This window comes from Aspergillus fijiensis, assembly GCF_003184825.1.
Source record: "Aspergillus fijiensis CBS 313.89 unplaced genomic scaffold BO72scaffold_12, whole genome shotgun sequence".
Taxonomy (NCBI): Eukaryota; Fungi; Ascomycota; class Eurotiomycetes; order Eurotiales; family Aspergillaceae; genus Aspergillus; species Aspergillus fijiensis.
Genome location: NW_024468988.1, coordinates 134,707 through 153,827, shown reverse-complemented (window position 1 = coordinate 153,827; position 19,121 = coordinate 134,707). Strand labels below are relative to the sequence as shown.

General features: G+C 50.5%; 8 protein-coding genes across 8 annotated transcripts; 4 read left to right on the top strand and 4 right to left on the bottom strand.

Moving 5' to 3' along the window:
- Nucleotides 1-116: 116 nt before the first annotated feature.
- Nucleotides 117-1,757, top strand: BO72DRAFT_445911 (NAD(P)/FAD-dependent oxidoreductase). The gene has a single exon (XM_040944166.1). It carries the CDS (start codon nt 462-464, stop codon nt 1,647-1,649), a length of 1,188 nt encoding a protein of 395 aa, XP_040803608.1. The 5' UTR covers nt 117-461; the 3' UTR covers nt 1,650-1,757.
- On the bottom strand, nt 1,736-2,927 carry BO72DRAFT_475817 (aminotransferase class IV; the record flags this gene model as incomplete). Its single annotated transcript, XM_040947354.1, has 1 exon — nt 1,736-2,927. The coding sequence occupies exon 1, from the start codon at nt 2,729-2,731 to the stop codon at nt 1,736-1,738; it is 996 nt and encodes a 331-aa protein (XP_040803607.1). The 5' UTR covers nt 2,732-2,927.
- An 833-nt stretch (nt 2,928-3,760) lies between these two features.
- Nucleotides 3,761-4,712, top strand: BO72DRAFT_399403 (O-methyltransferase). The gene is made up of 2 exons (XM_040942123.1): nt 3,761-4,259; nt 4,311-4,712. The coding sequence occupies exons 1-2, from the start codon at nt 3,773-3,775 to the stop codon at nt 4,517-4,519; spliced, it is 696 nt and encodes a 231-aa protein (XP_040803606.1). The 5' UTR covers nt 3,761-3,772; the 3' UTR covers nt 4,520-4,712.
- A 321-nt stretch (nt 4,713-5,033) lies between these two features.
- On the top strand, nt 5,034-8,724 carry BO72DRAFT_484339 (DNA-directed DNA polymerase delta POL3). Its single transcript, XM_040947849.1, has 3 exons — nt 5,034-5,557; nt 5,610-7,795; nt 7,846-8,724. Exons 1-3 carry the CDS (start codon nt 5,162-5,164, stop codon nt 8,582-8,584), a joined length of 3,321 nt encoding a protein of 1,106 aa, XP_040803605.1. The 5' UTR covers nt 5,034-5,161; the 3' UTR covers nt 8,585-8,724.
- Nucleotides 8,725-9,085: 361 nt separating this feature from the next.
- Nucleotides 9,086-10,573, top strand: BO72DRAFT_466713 (transcription factor domain-containing protein; the record flags this gene model as incomplete). Its single annotated transcript, XM_040946784.1, has 2 exons — nt 9,086-9,145; nt 9,203-10,573. 2 exons carry the CDS (start codon nt 9,086-9,088, stop codon nt 10,571-10,573), a joined length of 1,431 nt encoding a protein of 476 aa, XP_040803604.1.
- A 340-nt stretch (nt 10,574-10,913) lies between these two features.
- On the bottom strand, nt 10,914-12,345 carry BO72DRAFT_424315 (putative aminotransferase; the record flags this gene model as incomplete). Its single annotated transcript, XM_040942872.1, has 4 exons — nt 12,270-12,345; nt 11,997-12,206; nt 11,692-11,957; nt 10,914-11,628 (listed from the first exon to the last, which is right to left on the bottom strand). Exons 1-4 carry the CDS (start codon nt 12,300-12,302, stop codon nt 10,914-10,916), a joined length of 1,224 nt encoding a protein of 407 aa, XP_040803603.1. The 5' UTR covers nt 12,303-12,345.
- A 1,281-nt stretch (nt 12,346-13,626) lies between these two features.
- BO72DRAFT_504761 (uncharacterized protein) lies at nt 13,627-14,082 on the bottom strand (the record flags this gene model as incomplete). The annotated part of the gene is made up of 1 exon (XM_040949166.1): nt 13,627-14,082. One exon carries the CDS (start codon nt 14,080-14,082, stop codon nt 13,627-13,629), a length of 456 nt encoding a protein of 151 aa, XP_040803602.1.
- A 460-nt stretch (nt 14,083-14,542) lies between these two features.
- On the bottom strand, nt 14,543-18,545 carry BO72DRAFT_372625 (nitrilase; the record flags this gene model as incomplete). Its single annotated transcript, XM_040941051.1, has 9 exons — nt 14,543-15,136; nt 15,194-15,649; nt 15,703-16,035; nt 16,084-16,146; nt 16,196-16,691; nt 16,745-16,793; nt 16,853-16,893; nt 17,418-18,010; nt 18,069-18,545. The coding sequence occupies 9 exons, from the start codon at nt 18,543-18,545 to the stop codon at nt 14,543-14,545; spliced, it is 3,102 nt and encodes a 1,033-aa protein (XP_040803601.1).
- Nucleotides 18,546-19,121: the final 576 nt, after the last annotated feature.

Sequence of the window (19,121 nt, the reverse complement as noted above, 5' to 3'; positions counted from 1 at the left end):
TGAGTCACTCACTCCTTGGAGGGGCACCGGCATCCCGCGTTCTCTGCCTCAGGCAATCACGGCTCTCCATTGCCACTCATCATCCCTGGCCGACCTCGGCCGCAACAACAACCCTTCCAAGTTTCACACCACGCCCTTCAAATGTAGCTGGAGCATAGGCTAGTGCTTTGGATCTCCGAGTATTGACCGGAAATGGTATCGTACCACACCTCACCGGTGCAAAGCGGCTCTGAAGGCGGATAAATGTGGGGATGGATTGGGCAAGAAGCCTGCTAGCACTGGTCACTATAGCACAGTGGGGGTAGACAACTATACGAAACCGACTGATCTAGGACAGATGCGCCGAGACACACGCGCGGCGAGCTTGGCTGGCTTGGCTCTGCTGGATCATATATAGGCTACAAGCCACTGCCCTTAGGCATGATCTCTGGACACGCAGCACAACTCAAATTTTGACCAAGATGCAAGCCTCACACACCGCAGACATCGCCGTTATCGGCGCTGGTATCGTGGGTTCGGCCCTGGGATACTTCCTATCTTCCTCCGGAGACGTGGGCAAAAAGATAATGTTGATTGATCGTTCTTTTGCACCCTTGAAGGGTTCCACTGGCCATGCACCTGGATTTGTTGGCCAGTACAACGAATCGGAGGTCTTGACCCGTCTGGCTCAGGATACGGTCCATGAGTACAGAAAGATCCCTGGTGGATTCGACGTGGTTGGGGGCCTCGAGCTCGCGACTAGCCCTGCAGGAGCGGAGCGTCTGAAACAGCGACATGACTCCGCCAAAAGAGCTGGTCTCCAAGCTGAGCTAATCTCGTCCGAACAAGCAACCAAAATGGCTCCTGCCTTGATCAAGGGAGAGTACATTGCCGCGTTGCACTTCGCCGGCGATGGTGCTGCGAACGCCATCAGGATCACCACCTTCTTCCAAGATGAGGCACGGGCGAGGGGTGTGCAACTCCTTCAAGCGGATGCCACGAAGGTTCAACAAGCCAACGGCCAGGTGGAGGGTGTGATGACTACGGCTGGATTTGTCCAGGCAAAGACGGTCATCATTGCGACTGGCATCTGGGCCCCCGAGCTCTGCAGCTTCAAGACTCCCATTCCTATTGTCCCTGTCGCGCATCCCTATATGTACGGCAGATACCATGAGTTGAGCGAACGCAAAGCCCCTTGGGTCAGATGGCCTGAACACCACGTTTATGCCCGTGATCACGGTACCTTTTATGGGCTAGGCTCCTACGACCACCCGCCACATGCGCAGCAGCCGACCGAGACGGCCATCGGAGACTGGATTGAAGATTTCAGCGCAACATTGGATACCGCTATGAAGTTCATCCCGGAGTCGACAAATCTGGAGGTTAGGGAGAAGTTCAACGGTATCTTCTCGATGACGCCGGACAATATGCCACTGGTGGGAGCTGTTGCTGAGGTGGCTGGGCTGTACATGGCTGCAGCTGTTTGGGTGACTCATGCAGCTGGGTCGGCCAAATTCTTGACTCGGCTGTTGAAGGGAGAGGCTGTTGATGATACCTTGAAGGAAGCTTTGGATCCCAACAGATTCCAGGGACGGGAGATGAAGGAGTTGACACAGGAGTCTTTAAATGGGTACAACCATATCTATAAGACCGTTGCAAGCTCCGAATGAGCCACGGATTCTCGGTGTATGATAATGATTTCGGGGCATATCACCAACAATGATACTTTCTCCCAATCGCAAATATCCGTACGTATTCAGAGCTTCGCACGGTTGTCCGAGGAACCTTTGTACTGAATAGCGAAGCTATAAGCTGGGTCATAATGCATGTCCCAATACTTATCCCATATCATTCTTGTCAGCGGCCCAACCTTCCCATCACCGACCCTCCGACCCTCCAAGGTTGTGATGGGCATGATTCCTCCAGCAGTCGTGCACATGAAGATCTCATCAGCCTGATAAGCCAGATCGACTGGCGTAGGCTCCAAGCGAACCGTAACTCCCATTCCTCGCGCTATCTCCATAACACTCTTCCGCGTGACCCCATGCAACACCCCTCGATCAGGAGTATAGATCACCCCATCCTTAACCAGAACGATATTATACCCTGATCCCTCAGTAAGATGCGCATCCCCGTCCGTCAAGAACGGATACGTCGCCCCTCGATCCGCCGCCTCCAGCGTCCCACGAACCAAATCCCCCCATTGCAGATTCTTGACTGTCGGATCAATTGCTCCGGGTGGGACACGTCGTACTGTGCGTGCGACAACCGCATGCCCGCCCGTGTGCTGCACCTCGGGCTCCATCACCCAGACATACGGCTTGATGAATAGATACAGATTATTTGTGAGGCTGAAGGGGTCTTTGCTACCCCTGATGCCTTGCAGACCGCGCGTGACAATAAGCTCGACGTATGCGTCGCGAAGATCGCTGCGGTTCACCATATCGATAAGAATGCGCTTGATCTTGTCTCGTGGAATAGGCAGCCTCATGCGTAGTTTCGCACAGCTGAGCTCTAACCGCGAAAGATGGTCGTCCAGGCGGAAGAAGCGCCCGTCCCAGACGGCGGGGACGTCGTAGGTCAGGTCGCCGTGGAGGAAGCCTTCGTCGAGCAAGGGAATGTGAGCTTCATGTAGCGGAATGAGATTGCCTTCGATCCAGGCGATGCCTTGAGTAAAAGGGTTGCTGGTAATGGCCTCGAGGGCGGCTTTGCGGGCGGAGTAGCCGGCGAATATTTTATCCATGGTGGCCATTATGGTGGACGCGAGGAGAATGACTATATGATCGTCAAGTGTCTGGATGTCGTTGGATTCAATCTGGATGCACTGATGGTGTGCTGTTGACGGGTCTCGAAAAGAGGGGAATGGATGTGAGGGGAACGCAAGACTTATAAGAGTTGCATATCAGTGCAGATGCCATGCTTATCTCTCGCTCCTCACTCGCTGATCTCCTCACAGTGACTAACCCAGCACGTGGGAGGAATTCATTCCATGAAGTCAAAGAAAAGTCTTGTCAAACTGGTTGGAATGGGCTTGTCAGACCATGGATAGAATGATGTATAGTAATCTGTTGTGAAGCGCAGCTTGCTCTGCTTGCATTTCGAACATTGGAATTCTACAGAGCCTGGTATCTGGGTCGGTGTACCTAATAAGACACGGAATAAATCAAGATATGTTCTTTCATAGAGTTGTAGGTGCATACAAACCTGTTATGCGCGTAGGGAGCCAAGTGATGTCCTCATGGTGTCAAGCCGCGAAGGTTAAATTGGGCCACTCCAGACTCTGCTGCAACCCGCCCACAGACCGCGCAATGGCTTTCAAAGGGCGTCCAATAGTCATATTATATGCTGTCATCAATTGCTCCGCTGCATTCTCACTGCGCCAGCTCTAGCCTGTTCTGGTAGTGACACGATGTCGCTCAGAGAAGCCAAATTGACTTTGCGAAGGCAGGTCTAGGGAGAAGTGCTCCGCTTGAGCGGACGAAAGCTGGCAGGGCGCCGTCTCGCCATTTCCCTCACAGTATAGTACCTTATTTTTCGAGTAAGCTCACATCGGATGTGCCTTTTCCGTCGAAGCGGCTTGCATATCGCACGGACTCAGTTACTGGGAACAATTGGCTATTGCCAGCCATATGACTCACAACTTTGTTGTTGCGGATGTAGTTGCGCAGAAGGATAGAGGGCAGCCATCAGCTATTGGATCATGCAAGAAAAGCTACAGGTCTGAGAAAGAGGTATAAATAAGGCCTTGAACACCCCCAATGCTTCGATGACCACTATGAACCTTGTTACTTGAATGCTAATCATGGCTTCCCAAGCGAGCAATCACCCACTTAAACATGTCTCCCCACACATATTGTCGCTGCTTTCCAGACTACACAATAATTCCGCCGCACAGGAAGCCCACATGACTTGGGATGACTTCGAACCCGAAAGCGTCGATCAGAAAATGCGAGACAAGTTCGTTGCCATCGAACAAGATAAAGCCTTCTTTCTCTACCAAATGGGCCTTGCAACTGGCGCTAAGACTATAGTCGAGGCTGGCACATCCTACGGGGTGAGCACCATCTATCTCGCCCTGGCCGTTGCATCCAATGTCGAAGTTACGGGTGGCCCAGGAAGAGTCATCGCAACGGAGCATGAGCCCGAGAAAGCCAAGAAGGCTCGAGAGCATTGGAATGCGTGCGGTAGCTCTGTCAGCGAAATCATCGAGCTGCGAGAGGGTGATATCAGAGAGACTTTGAAACACGACTTGGGAACGGTAGACATGCTACTGTTGGATAGTGAGTGATATGGGACCCTGAAACAGTCTAGGCTTGTGCTGATAGTGACAGTCTGGGGCCCGATGCTGCTTCCAGCCCTGAAATTGGTCCAGCCGGCACTGAGACCGGGTGCTGTCATCATTACGGACAACACGATTAGTGCTGCAGAACATTGCAAAGAACTCCTTGACTACATGCGTGCGCCTGGAAGTGATTTTCGGAATCTTACACTCCCGTTCAACAATGGACTCGAGATGAGCGTATATCAGCCGCAAGGGTAATAGTGACGGTATGGGAAGAATAGATTGTTGGGAAGGCAGCCAGCAGTGGTGTATAGGAGGACAAGGCGCCGATTGAGTCGTACTGACCTGGGTGGAACCGTGTATGAAGCTGTCCTTCAAACAAGGCCTTCTTAGCGAAGAACTGCGATCTCCATTAGAAGGTGGCCAAAGACGAGTTGTAGTGTAGAAGCACAAAAGGCGCTTGTGCCATTCCATATAACCAAAATGAATCCGTTCCTACAGCCGAACCTGCTATTTATTGAAGCTACTCCGTACAAGCAATATGATCGCTACTGAGTAATCCCTAGGAGGGCCTCAGGTTTGTAACAGCACAGAAAGGCAGATTATAACACCCCACAGTTCGACATGTAGCCATGGGGGCAACGAAGCCGGAGATAATGCGGAGTCGATCTTCATTCCCCCAGCCATATCATCACGTGACATTCCCACTCAACGCGTAACTAGCGGGTGTCACGTCACGGCGCGAACAAGACACGAACTTTCATTAATTGGAGCGCAGTTGGTTTCCCGCGACACCAGCATTGCCGCCCCAAACCTCCCGACCAACAAGCATTTCATTTCTACTCTGCGCTTCGGTCAAGGACATCTGCATTTTTCTCTCGTGATATATGAGCAGTCACAATGCCTGAAGCCGTCACCATGCCCCAGAAGCGGGTTCTGGGCGAGGCAACAAACAACCCTCGCAGCAGCGGTCTAAAGTCACCAACTGCGCTGAAGAAACGCAAGCTTGAAAATGGACCATCTTTCAGAAGCAGTCAGGGCATCCAGGCCCAGCGAAAAGTTCCCGGCTCTAGTCAGCCACAAAAGAGCCAGTTCGAGGAGGAAGTTCTCGAGAAGTTGACCCAGGACATGAATGGGTTGAAGCAAAACAATTCAGAAAAGGATCAGCAGTGGGAGCGACCGCCGCTCGGTGAGTTTGATGCTTCGAAGGATAGTATCTGTTTCCAACAGATCGATGCGGAGGAGGGTGCAATCCACGGAGGGAAGACCGCGGTTCGCCTTTTTGGTATCACAGAGGTATGGTCGCGCAGTTGTTCTTCTCTCTGATGTTTGCTTATGTCCTTACTAGGCCGGTCAATCCGTTCTGCTCCATGTCACTGGTTTCCAACATTATCTATATATCGCGGCACCTGTCAACTTCACGAAAGATGATTGCGAGCCCTACCGAGCGTTCCTCGAAAGCCGGATCGGACAGTTTCAGCCCACAATTCAGTCGGTACAAATAACGATGAGGGAAAACATTTATGGCTTCCAAGGCAATCAGAAAAGCTACTATCTCAAGATCACTGTCACGGAACCCAAGCACATCAGCAGATTGCGCGGAGCCTTGGAGAGCGGAGGTGCGCAGAGTCTCAACTACAAGGGACTCTGGAATAACTCAGATGGTGGTATCCTCACATTCGACAACATCCAATACCTCCTCCGATTTATGATTGATGTGGACATCTCTGGCATGTCATGGGTTGAGGCAAAGGCCGGAAAGTACCGGCTGTTCGGTCCTCGTGAGAAGATGTCGAACTGTCAGATTGAAGCGAGTATAGATTATCGCGATCTGATCTCGCATCATCCCACCGGCGAGTGGGCTAAGATGGCACCCCTTCGCATTCTTTCTTTCGATATTGAGTGCGCTGGTCGTAAGGGAATCTTCCCGGAACCGAATCACGACCCCGTCATCCAGATTGCGAATGTTGTTACTCGTTACGGAGAGTCGAAGCCTTTCATTCGCAATGTCTTCGTCTTGGATACATGCAGTCTTATCGTCAACACTCAGGTTTTGGAGTTCCAGGATGAGTCCAAGATGCTCATGGCCTGGCGCGACTTTGTGGAGAAAGTAGATCCAGACGTCATTATTGGATATAACATAGCCAACTTCGACTTTCCATATCTTCTGGACCGTGCCAAACATCTGAAGTGTACTGGTTTCCCTTATTGGACTCGACTCAATGGGGTGATGTCCCAAGCCAAGGAAACAAACTTTTCCAGCAAACAAATGGGTAACCGTGACACGAAATCGACAAACACCAATGGGAGAATCCAATTAGATCTTCTCCAGCTGGTACAGAGAGATCATCATCTGCGAAGTTATACACTTAACTCCGTTTCCTACGAGTTTCTGGGAGAACAAAAGGAAGATGTGCATCACACGATGATCACCGAGCTATATAACGGCACGCCAGATTCCAGGCGACGTTTAGCGGTTTACTGTTTGAAGGATGCCTATTTGCCCCAGAGACTGATGGACAAGCTAATGTGTTTGGTCAACTATACTGAAATGGCAAGAGTCACAGGTGTTCCTTTCAACTTTTTGTTGTCACGAGGTCAACAAGTCAAGTTCATCAGTCAGCTCTTCCGTAAGGCCCTGGAGCAACAGCTTGTCATCCCCAATATGAAATCCACAGATGAGCAGGATTATGAGGGTGCGACTGTCATTGAGCCTGTCAGAGGCTACTATGGTGTACCAATCGCTACTCTCGATTTCGCATCGCTATATCCTTCTATTATCCAAGCGCACAACCTTTGCTACACCACACTACTGAACAAGAGCAGTGTAGAGCGGCTCAAACTCAAAAAGGACGAAGACTATATTGTGACACCAAATGGAGATATGTTCGCTACAGCCAACGTTCGCAAAGGTCTTCTATCGCAAATTCTCGAGGAGTTATTGACAGCTAGAAAGCGGGCCAAGAAGGAACTTGCGGTAGAGACTGATCCGTTCAAGAAGGCAGTGTTGAATGGAAGACAGCTTGCTCTGAAGATCAGTGCGAACAGTGTTTACGGTCTTACGGGTGCAACTGTCGGAAAATTGCCATGCTTGGCTATCGCCAGTAGCACGACTAGTTATGGACGTCAGATGATCGAGAAAACGAAGCAGGAAGTCGAAGCCAGATACACCATTGCAAATGGTTATTCCCATGATGCCAAGGTCATTTACGGAGACACTGATTCTGTTATGGTCAAATTCGGCGTGGATTCTCTGGAAGAAGCAATGAAGCTTGGACAAGAGGCGTCTGAGTATGTCTCTTCGAAGTTCTTGAAACCCATCAAGCTTGAATTCGAAAAGGTCTATTTCCCTTACCTTCTTATCAACAAGAAGCGGTATGCCGGTCTGTATTGGACGAATCCCAAGAAGTACGACAAGATGGATACCAAGGGTATCGAGACTGTCCGTCGTGACAATTGCTTGTTGGTACAAAACGTCATCGAGACAGTGTTGCATAAAATCCTCATTGACAGAGACATTGATGGCGCTCAAGAGTAAGGATTCGATTTCCCCTGTTACAATCATCTTGCTAATTTCCCCACAGCTATGTCAAGGACACTATCTCGGATCTTCTGCAGAACAAAATCGATATGTCTAAATTGGTGATTACGAAAGCCCTTTCTAAGGATGCATACACAGCAAAGCAGGCACACGTGGAGCTTGCGGAGCGCATGAGGAAGCGTGATGCAGGTTCTGCACCTACACTTGGAGATCGTGTCGCATACGTCATTGTGAAGGGTGCTGGTGGCTCGAAGAACTACGAGCGATCTGAAGACCCCATCTATGTCTTGGAGAACAATATCCCCATCGACACCAAGTATTACCTTGACAACCAGCTCGCCAATCCCCTCGGCCGTATTTTCGAGCCCATTCTTGGAGAGAAGAAGGCCAGTCAGCTTCTGACTGGCGAACACACCCGATCCATCTCTGTCGCGGCACCGACTATGGGAGGGTTGATGAAGTTTGCGAAGAAGACCCAAACCTGCTTGGGCTGCAAGAAACCCCTGTCAGGGAAAGAAGAAATGGCTGGTGCGGTGTGTGAGTACTGCCGTCCCCGCCTGGGTGAACTCTACACCAGATCTTTGAACAAGGTTTCGGACCTGGAGGTCCGCTTCGGGCGTCTGTGGACGCAATGTCAGCGGTGCCAGGGCAGTTTGCACTGTGAGGTCATCTGCTCGTCTCGCGACTGTCCTATTTTCTATATGCGTATGAAGGCGAAGAAGGATGTCGAAGACTCGCAGAAAGAGCTGGCTCGATTCGATTTTGATGCTGGTGCATGGTGATTGATGATATCTGGGTTTGATGTTTGTTACAGGGTTTGTATATCTACTTGATCGCTTGTTTGGACCTGGGAGCAACGGCGTATTGGAAAATGACTCGAAGTCATTGTCGTCTTTAGATAGCATCACAGCCTGTACGGCCCGTTTCTTTAGAGAATGAATAATTCTCATTGTATCCCTTAGCCACGATATGATCAAGCAGATTGGCATGGACTGAGATTCCAAGTTCAAGTTACTAAGAACCACGTAAAGGACGGTTGGGACGGCGGTTGGCTGGATCGGATAAATGTCCATAAATGGGTTAGTGCCTGAATCTTTCTTTCCATCTAGCGTCCTTGGTCATCCATTGCTCCTTCTTTCGTTTCCCTGACATGGAAGACGAAGTATATCGATTTAAGGCTTTTTGCTAGCCTTTTATTCAAGAGTCCAACCGTCTCGTGACTTCAAACATAGTCTGGTGGCTGTATATTTTGCTACACATGCCTCTTATCGCACGATGACAGCATGCAAGCCTCTCAGCGGCGACGAGACGGTTGCACCGAGTGCAGAAGGAAGAAAGTCAAAGTAGTCTCATCCTAATCAATTAAAGCCTGGAAAGCCCTGACTAACGATTACCTACAGTGCGACTTGCAGAAGCCTGTATGCACACGATGTCAGCATTATCCCAAAGGGTGCGTATACAATCTAAGTGTCGTTGGCCAGGCAGTCAAACCTCGCCCGGCGAAACAGCAGCTCAGTGCACCTCGCACAGGAGTTGCAATTGATAGACAGGACCAAATGGATGTTATCCAGAGCCTAGAGGCATTGGCCAATCAACCATCCCTTCATCTCTCGTCAGCCCTGTCATCCGAGCAATCCAGATTCTTCATGCACATCTTCGCCACGGAGACAGCACCCAGGCTGTTCCCTGCAGCGCCCGATCTGTTTCTACAGCGAATGATCAGTGCTTCGATGCAGACACCTCATCTTTTGTATGCGCTACTAGCCGCAGCCTGCAGCCATCACAGCCGGCTGATGCAGGATACAAGCTCGTCGTCCAAGATAGCGTGTCTGAAATTCACCAACCTTGCCATCTCCAGCCTGCGGTCGACGATCAGCGAGTCAAGCCAAAGATTACCTACTGAGACAGTCGCGACAGCAATGGCATTGTGCACAAATGACGTCTGTAACGGTAACATGCACGTCTGGAGGACACATCTCGGCGGAGTCAGGCAGCTGCTGAATACTTTCTTGGCGCAGGAGAAATCTCGCTGGGTACAGGATTCGTATATCCATTCGCTAGTCAAATGGTTCACGACGCTGAATCTGATAGCGAGCCTATCGGGGCAGAGCCATATAGGAATTACCTCCGAGGTCGCAAAGGAGCCTTTGAACGAGCTTCTTGGTCAGAGTTCCGGATACATCGATGATGTATGCGGTTATTCGCTGGAATTAGTCCCGTGTTTGACTCAATTATCCCACCTCATCCATCAACAAAGTATGACTGCGAGTACGTCAGACGATATGCTACAAGATGCGATGTTCTTGCAGCGAAGCCAGCTCCTTGAGAACGAACTCTTCATGCTACTTAACACTACTGTCTCCGACACAACCATGAAAAGCAAAGGAGAACTTGCTTTGGAGTTACAACATACCCATCGCGCCTTTGTTCACACCGCTCTACTGCACCTACACCGTCGTGTACAAAAGTTGCCGATCAGCCACCCGCAAGTCAGAGCCGACGTCGCAGGTATCATTTGTGCTGTCCAAGACATCCGCCCATTCTCGGCGGCGAATATCCTCATTCTCTGGCCTGTCTTCAGTGCTGGTTGTGAGACAGATATGCCTAGCGAGCGGTGCATCATTCAGGGAAGAATGGCCAACATGCAGAGTCTTGGAATGGGGAATTTCACGAGAGCTCGAGACTTGTTGAACCTTTTCTGGGCATCGAGGACGACTTTGCAATGGGACGCGTTTTTCGCACAGCTTGGGCTGGAGTTGGTCCTGTTCTAAGTGGACTACTTGTTCGGAACGAGAGGTATGTTGATATTTTGGGTACTGAATATAGCTTTCCTCGTGCCTCATGACCGAAAGGTATTACATGGATTACATTGCACAGCAAGGCCTTCACCCACTCACGCACATGCAATACAAAGAATGCTTGCTATTACACACAGCACGTGTACGATCTCGCCATTTACCTAGAACTACACCAATCACGCTCAGCCAAAAGACCCGTATCAAACGACACCTAGTAAAATCTCAATCCATTTTCGTCTATATTCATCAATTTATCTCGCTCCTATCCGGAACACGATCTTGCTGCATCACATCCAATTCCCAGGCCAGAACCTCAAACAACTGGCAATTTCTCATACTCCTCCCGCATAAACACTCTCCAAGCCGACAACCCACGCTCCAACACCTCCCTTTCAGGCACATAGCCGACGCGCACATAGCCCTTGAAATCGACACTCTCGCCAAAGCATCTACCCCCAGGCACTAACATAACGCCTGTTGTCTCCATCAGTCGCTCACAAAGCACTACGTCGTCAACAGGCCTTCCCTGCCGATCCACAAACTCGACAAACGCCGTCGTGCCCGCCTGCGGCCTCACCCATTGTACCGCCCAACTGAACTCCTTCAGAAACGTCTCAAGGATATCCAAGTTCGTTTTCGCAAGCTCCATATTCCTGGACAACAGATTTTCTACACACGGAGTACTCAACGCGCGCGTCGCAATCTCGTCATCAACCTGACTCACAGAGATAAGGGTATAATCACGACTCGAGGCACATGCCTCGATGAGATTTTGATTCCGGGACGCAATCCAACCGATCCGCAAACCTGCCAGACTGAAAGCCTTACTCATCGACCCCGTGGAGACAAGATTCTCATAGTCGAATTCCAAGATCGATGGCGGAGGGGTCTCTTCCTGAGGCAGGGAGTGGAATAGCGGGCGATAGACCTCATCACAATGGACGATAAGGTTATGTTCTCGGGCGATCTCGACGACACTGCGCAGGAATTCGCGGTGGAGGACCGCGCCCGTGGGATTTTGGGGATTACTTCGTCACAATGTTAACAACACACCTTCCTCTTCTGTTACATGGAGAGACGGGAGAACTCACTTGAGGATAATAACCTTCGTGTTGGGACGGATCAACCCCCGCAGCTCCTGCAAATCCAGAGCCCACCCATTCTCGGCCGAAGAGCGCCACAGGCTCACCTCGGCACCGAGCGACTCAGGCACCGAGTACAACTGCTGGTACGTCGGGTAGTGGCAGATAACATGGTCACCCGGCCCGACCTGCGTGTACAGGGCCAGGAAATTGGCATGGATGGCGCCGGTGGTTACAAGCACCTGCTCTGCGGTGATGCCTGCGGGAGATGCGCTCTGCTGCTGCTGCTGCTGCTCGTTACCTTGCAAGGCGACGCTGGAGCCTTGATATAGCTTCGCAATATTCGCTCGCAGCCCGGCGGATCCACGGATGGCGCCGTACGTCTGCTTGCGGAAGAGATCGATGAGTGGTGGGACGTCCGACGACGATGCGCCGGAAAATTGGAGGATGTCGTTCAACGAGATGGAGGCGCAGCATGTCTCTGCGAGGTTGTGCTGGGCATCGTTCTCGTAGAGGTCCATCCACTGTTGGCCATGTGCCGCTATCGTTAGTATGGGATGGTTCGAGGGCGAAAGGGAAAGTCATACCCGTTCGACGCTGAATTCTGCGAGTTTCACCATGGTAGCTTGGCTTGGAGATATTGTTCAATCAGGTAAGAGTGAGTTGCCAGATAGTTGACGATTGGAATTCCGAGTTGTGTGAAGATGGTGCTTTATATAAGTTTTTTACAGTCGATGTCCAGCTCCGTGGGCAGTCATGCTTCGGATGGTTGGGATGCTGTTGGAAGAGGTGATTGGCTGAATCGCCTACACTGCCGGATTGGGTTAGTTGGTCTATGGCGGAACTCATCTTCGTTATCGATAAGGCGCGCCACGGGCCTGTTGATAAGGCGCGCCCAAGTGGATCTGTAGCATAGCAGTAAAATCGCCAACTTTTTCTACAAAATTGAGTCATTAGAAGAATCTGGAAACTTGACTTGCTAAAGCACACTCCAGTGATAAATAAACTTACGCAGGGCTCCAGTCTAGAGGAAGTCAGGCAGCTCTGGTTACTATCTCAGGTTTATAACCACAGACTGGCAATGAGCCGATGGTATCTTACACAGTACTAAGAATATATATTTCCTTACGTTTTCCTCCACTAGGTGAGTTTCTACAATTGTTGAGTGTCTATCCCTTTCACTTACCAACAAGCATATCGGTGAAAATCATTTCAAGGCCAGTGAGAAAGATAAATTGTTAGTTGGAAGTCTTGTTCTTTGCTCTATATGCACCCAAATGAATCTACCATCTCTACACCTGTCCCCGCTCCACACCAACAACTTCCGTACACACAGTGGAATAGAGCATCCCAGCCCCCAAAGTCTTATAAGAACGCCATAGAAAGCTAACTGACTTCTTGGTAATCGCAGCTTACAGCAAATAATGACCATTTAACCATTACAAGAAATACCGCAGAATCTACATAAACCCGCAGTAGATTCAAAGTTATCTAGCAAGCAAGCTTACCACAAAACCCCGAGGAAAGTTTCCAAGTGTAAGCCTGATTATTGAAAATACGAGACCCCCGGGAACGCATATCCATCTCTAGATGATCCTTATGTTTTGTGCTTAATCGAAAAATGCGTCTACTATCCACAGCAGGATAACCCCTGCGAAACCAGAGTCAAGCCGGCAGGTCCGAATGTTTTTTGTGCGTGAAACCCAAAGCGCTGATTCTAGAGCCATTTGTTTGTACATTATTAGCCGGAAAAACCGAAAATCAGGACAAAGGTAGAATGAAAGAAAAGACTTACTGTTGATGTTCAAATTCCCAGAAATGTGAATGTAGATGTGTCGTTTGCGACACCAATATGTAGATGCCGAGAAGCACAGCACAGCATATTTTTTACTGTGCACTGTGCACTGCACGCATACTCTTCCATCGACTACTCCATTCACAAGCCTAAGAGAACACCGAGCGCCTCCGACACAACGCCCGCAGATCGTAGTTCGCCAGGTAGGGGCGCACGGGGTTATCGTAGTTGAGCATGCAGATGCGGGCCAGGTGGTCGGCGATGTGCTGGTCGAGCTGGCGCCAGCGCACCAGCGCCCAGCCGCGGCGGAAGATCGAGAGGATGTAGACGGGAATCGGCTCCAGGTCCAGCTCCACGGGGCGGTAGGTGCCGTTGTTGAGGTCGATGGCCAGGAAGGCGCGCCCGATGCGGATCTCGATGTGCAGGAAGCGGATGCGCTCGTTGGTCGCCCAGTCCGGGAAGATCTCGGCCACAAGGGCGCAGGCGGAGCCGCGGTAGTCGTGGGGTTCCAGGCGCTTGGTGTTGACGCGGATGATCACGCGTTTGGGCTCGTCGTCCTTGAGGAGCTCGTCGCGGATTTCGGCGGCGGTGCCGATGAAGGCCATCTTGGAGGATGGACAAGGATGTGGGGTGGGATAACGGATGGAGGTGAGAGGCGTGAGTTGGAAGAGGCTTTCAGGGTTCTGCTGGTGCTTGGTGGAGGATGAAGAAGTTGTGGATCGATGTAGAAGAAAGAATTTGTTTGGAGTGTTTTGACTGAATAGTGACCTCACTTGCAATCGATGTTACACTCTGAGAAGAAAAGTAACGCGAGTTGCAAAGGCGTCCCTTGACACAAGCAGGCAACTCTCTGTCATAGGCTGCAATAAGTTTGTTATACTATTAACCGCAATTGCTACTACCTTGTGCAAGTATTATTTATATCTTGCATGAAAGAGGAGTCGTTGTAAAATAAAAAGTGGACGGGCATATGAGGCCATGAATCTCAACTCCAAACCCAGGCCTTCAGTTCCTTATGGTTGGTCTAGCTTCTTAGTATGCAGATCATGCCTTCCCACAAACAAATTACATAGATCCCAACAACCCCGGGAAAGATGGATACTCCCCGGAAGGCGAAGTGTACAATCCCCCTGTGTCATCATATAGCGATGGCCACAGACCCATTGAGAGCAAATCCTCCTGAGGAAGGCTCTCTAGCTCTCCTACCATAGGTCTACCCTCCCAGCACAATGTACACCCGTTTGCATCATGCTTGTCTTCAGAGCACCAGGGGTAGACATTTGGTACATCTCTGTAACCTGTCCAAGGGTAGTCTTCAGTAACCATCTCCATCAACATCCGTAATATGTCCTTATTCACAATTATGACATGCAGCATAGGCAAACGGGACTTAATTGTTTGCCTTGCCTGTGTCGATAGTCCATTCCCTTCCACGCAGTCAGGGGTGTCTTGCACCGGAACCGAATCTGCGAGAAGGTCAAAGACGTCTCGCAGGATTTCAGCTTGTGTCCAGCGCTCAGATAGAACCGCAAGAATAACCGTGCATGTTCTAATGGCCTTGGTGATTTCTGAAAGTTGGATTGATGCCGGTCTTTCTGAGGGTGGTGTTGCCCAGAGGCAGTATAGCAAGATTATGCCTGTACCAAATTGACTCAAAAGCTGCGACGCGAACTGTCAGATTTGAAATGCTGCGTTGAGTTGACCGTATTCACTTACTCCAGGCCAAAGCTGCGCCGTCTGGCGTCTCTTGAGGTACATCCAAAATGTATGCAGAATGTTGGAGCATGCTGTGATACAGCGCTCGCTGACAAATCGGCAGAGATTCTCTTTGGTCGGCCGATATAATATAAGAATAGTATAATTATAGAGCATACCCACCCAACCTTCACTCGTATATCCTTCAGAGGCTGGGTCACTATGAGGTTGCAATTGCATTTTCCACTGATCAAGCGCTTCCAGCAGATGCAAGCGCCAGTTGTGATGTGCTGCAAAACGGTGTTCGTAGTCTGTGCGCATCATGATACCGAGAATTCGAGATTGGATCCTTCTGCCTCGAAGCAGATGCAACGCGGATGAGACCTGCGTTATGCGAGGCATTGATTCGGTCTCGTCCGGCCGTTCGCTCCTTGAGGCCCATGCTTTGATTTCGTCGTCATTTAGGTTCGCAAAAGGCTATTTCTACGATCAGTTTCGTATGACCAGAATTGAAAAAGCGACAATTGTACCTCGACTTGGATGTTCTCGTCAGCGAGGCTGCAGGGAACATGGTATATCCAGCTAAGTAGACGATCGATGGCATAGGCGGACCAGAATACGCGACGTCGTATCTGTAAATCAAGCAAAACTGATTCATCCCGGGCACTGCTCGTCGGCAGGTTCAGGTGCAGTTGTGCGATCACGCAACAACGCATAGCAGCGGAGATCATTGTGAGAACCGTTTGTGACGATGGCGAATGGAGAGCATGCAATGTGCAAAGCAGGTAGGCCTGCACATGTAGGACTGGGTCGAGACATGAAAAAACAGTCCCGAGCAATGGCATAGCCGAGGAGTATAAAGCCTATCTCAATGTTCAGTTTTATGCCACAGTAGCAAAGGACCGACATACCTGCGAGGTCCTCATGTCCTCCGGGGACACTTGTGGAGCAATTAGCAGGCTCACCGCAAAAGCCTACCGGACACGTTCAGTATACAAAATCAAACGAGTTTGCACAACTAACCATCTTCACGAAGAATTCCTTCCACTTCTCTTCAGCCGGTAGTGGCTGGCTCGATCGTTTCGCAGATTGCCATGCCCCGTACCAGCTGATGAACGTTTCTTCATGGAGGAACGGGTATCGAGGATTGACGCGTTCAAGAAAGATTCGAATGAGCTTATCCTGGGTGGCTGTTGAGATACCTGTCTCTTCGTACTCGACTGGCCCCACTGACAGTCCGGTAGGAGAAGGCTGTGTAGGTGGCGTGAGGATGGTGAGAGACGGGGTGCTCTGAGCGCGGATGCTTTCAGCATGTAGAGAATTGACCGCAAGGGGTGAGTTTTCAGCGGGCGGGTCGCGCTGCAATTGGGGCTGAATTCTATGAGCCCTTGACGCTGTTCCTGCAACATTCGCAGACGAGGACATCTCATATGCTCCCACGGTGGCGCGGGTATTTCGTCCGGTGGGTTCTCGCTCGGCTTCGAGCTCGAGTATGCGCTCCTCAAGAGCCCGTGCATACCTGCAACATTCAGCTAAAGCTTCATCTTGTAAGCTTCCACAAGATTTGCTTACTCCGGATTGACTCGACATTCCCTTGGCGGTTTTTGGCTCGCGACACAAGCTATACAAATCGCTCACCGGTTAGAGGGAAAGAAAGACGTCAGTTTTTCTTCTACTTACCAGCATGTGCTTGAACGCAGTTACTGCATGGTCTTGACTGGCTGCACTATCCATAACGTTAATAGTCCAAGTATAAATCGCTAGGTGTATGCATACTTTCTGCTTGCGAGCACGGCAGCGCCTGCAAGCTAGGAGTGCCGGTCTTGGCTTTGCAACAATTGTCCTACCCTCTCCGGGGTGATCATCAGCACTATCTGACACAGCCATTAGTTGGATTCATTGTCTGACTGCAAACTGCGAATTCCAATTCATAAATCTTGACTTGGTATTTCTCCTTGGATGTTATTCGGCCTTCTCATCGGCAGTCGTGATCCTCGAATCTTGAAATGAGCTATTCCCCTTGCGGAAGATGCTGACTCAGTCGTGTGGTACGATATCCCTGCCTTGTTTCTGAGGCACCAGGCCAGTTAATTGCGGGGTTGTGGGGTAGAGACCATGCCGAGAAGTGATCAGGAACCTAAGAATGCAATGTATAATATGGATATCATTTTTGTATGTACAGTGTCTCTGATTGCTTTCCTTGTTTTCTCCCCATTGGTCTTAATGAATAAAAAGAATCGATCACAGAGGAGGAGGGTTAAGGTCCAGACCCTTAACGGACAACTTGAAGGCATCGTTTCGTGAATAGTGCCCGGTGACATCAAGATCCAGCTTTCCTCTCTCGCAGTCATCCAAATCGATCTCTGAGATAGACACAGCGGCTTCGAGAGCTGGATCATTCAAGTCATCCGGGTTTGCCGCATCATCAGTGCAAACTTCCCAGATCGGCTCGCGGAGCACCTCACCAAGAGGGCCAATGATACAAGAGCCACCCCGCGAGATATATTCGTCGCCATTCTCAACTGCTTCTTTGGAAGAAGCTCCCGTAATCCAGCCAGGGAGCTCACGGCGCCGCACGCATTGGTTGGCGGTGAGAACAAATGTGCGGCCTTCGCCAGCAATAGTCCGAACCAGAGGAAGCCAGGTGTCGCGGCTATCTGCTGTGGGTGCCAGATAAATGTTGACACCTTGGGCGTAGAGGCTCTGGCGGAGCATAGGCATGAAGCTTTCCCAGCAAATAGCGGCACCGATCGTCAATTTGACCCCATTGAGCTCGGTAGTGATGGCCTTGAGGGTGGATGGCGAGCCCTGTGCCCAGATAAGACGCTCGGAGGCAGTCTAAAGAAGATTAGTATCGACACATTGAACCTACTTGGAGATTCAAATTTACACGCACCGGCATGACCTTTCTTCTCTTTCCAAGCATACCATCGCGGGGATCGACGTATACAGCGGAGCAGTAAAGGCTGCCTCCCGCCCTCTCGATCACACCGCATGCAATGAAGACGCCCGTCTCCCGGGAAATCCTTTCAAGGGTCTCACGAGTGCCGTCACCGCGGTAATCCTTACCCCGCGGGAGAGGGAGTTTCCGATCGACCCAGTCGTCACCAGCACCGGCTGGGGTGTCGCCGAGATCGACAGCGGAGTTGAAATACTCTAGGAACTGATCGCGACCGTGAGGTTGGCGGAAGCCGACCGCTGTTCCGAAATCGCATGTCCTCGGATAGCCACCCAAGTAGGCTTCCGGAAATAGAATCAAGTGAACGCCACGAGCCGCTGCGTGGCGAGTCACCCGGTGCAAAGCATCCAAGGTAGTGGAGAGGGATGACTGAGTGCTCGCTTGCGCGACAGCAACTGTGATCTTGCGAGGCATTGTGAAGGCTGATGGGAGTTTGTTCACCTTCAGCTTGTGAAGTGGACTGGCCGGTATATATAGAGAAGAGTGGGTTCTTGGCTTCGGAAATAGGGCCCCGTCGGAGACTCGTCGGCGAAGTCACTCCGATGAACCACGCGACGGTAGTTGCGGGTACAATTCTCCACTGTGGGTGCTTGTCTCCGTATGCTCTCGTATTAAGGTTGAGCCATGATTGCTCCAAAGTCGTATGCTTGTTGACTCATCTCCTTGAAGGCGTGGGGGTCATCCTTGGAGTCGTCGAGATGCCTTGAAAAAACGTAATAAATTGGATTCTGTGTGGCAATGGACTGGAGATAACTGGGCAACCTAAATAACCTCCACAAGCGATTAGACATGAGATATCATATCGGGCCGGCCAAAGTATGTCACGGAATGTTCAACTAACAGCCAACAATGCTTCGAAATATTGCCACTATCGAAAGAGAGTATGAGCAACGGCGAATAGGTCATGAAAGTGCGGCTACCTAACTATTTAAAAAGATCATTAGCCATAGCATACGGCAATCTGGGGTGTGGTCCTCAAGTCACGATACC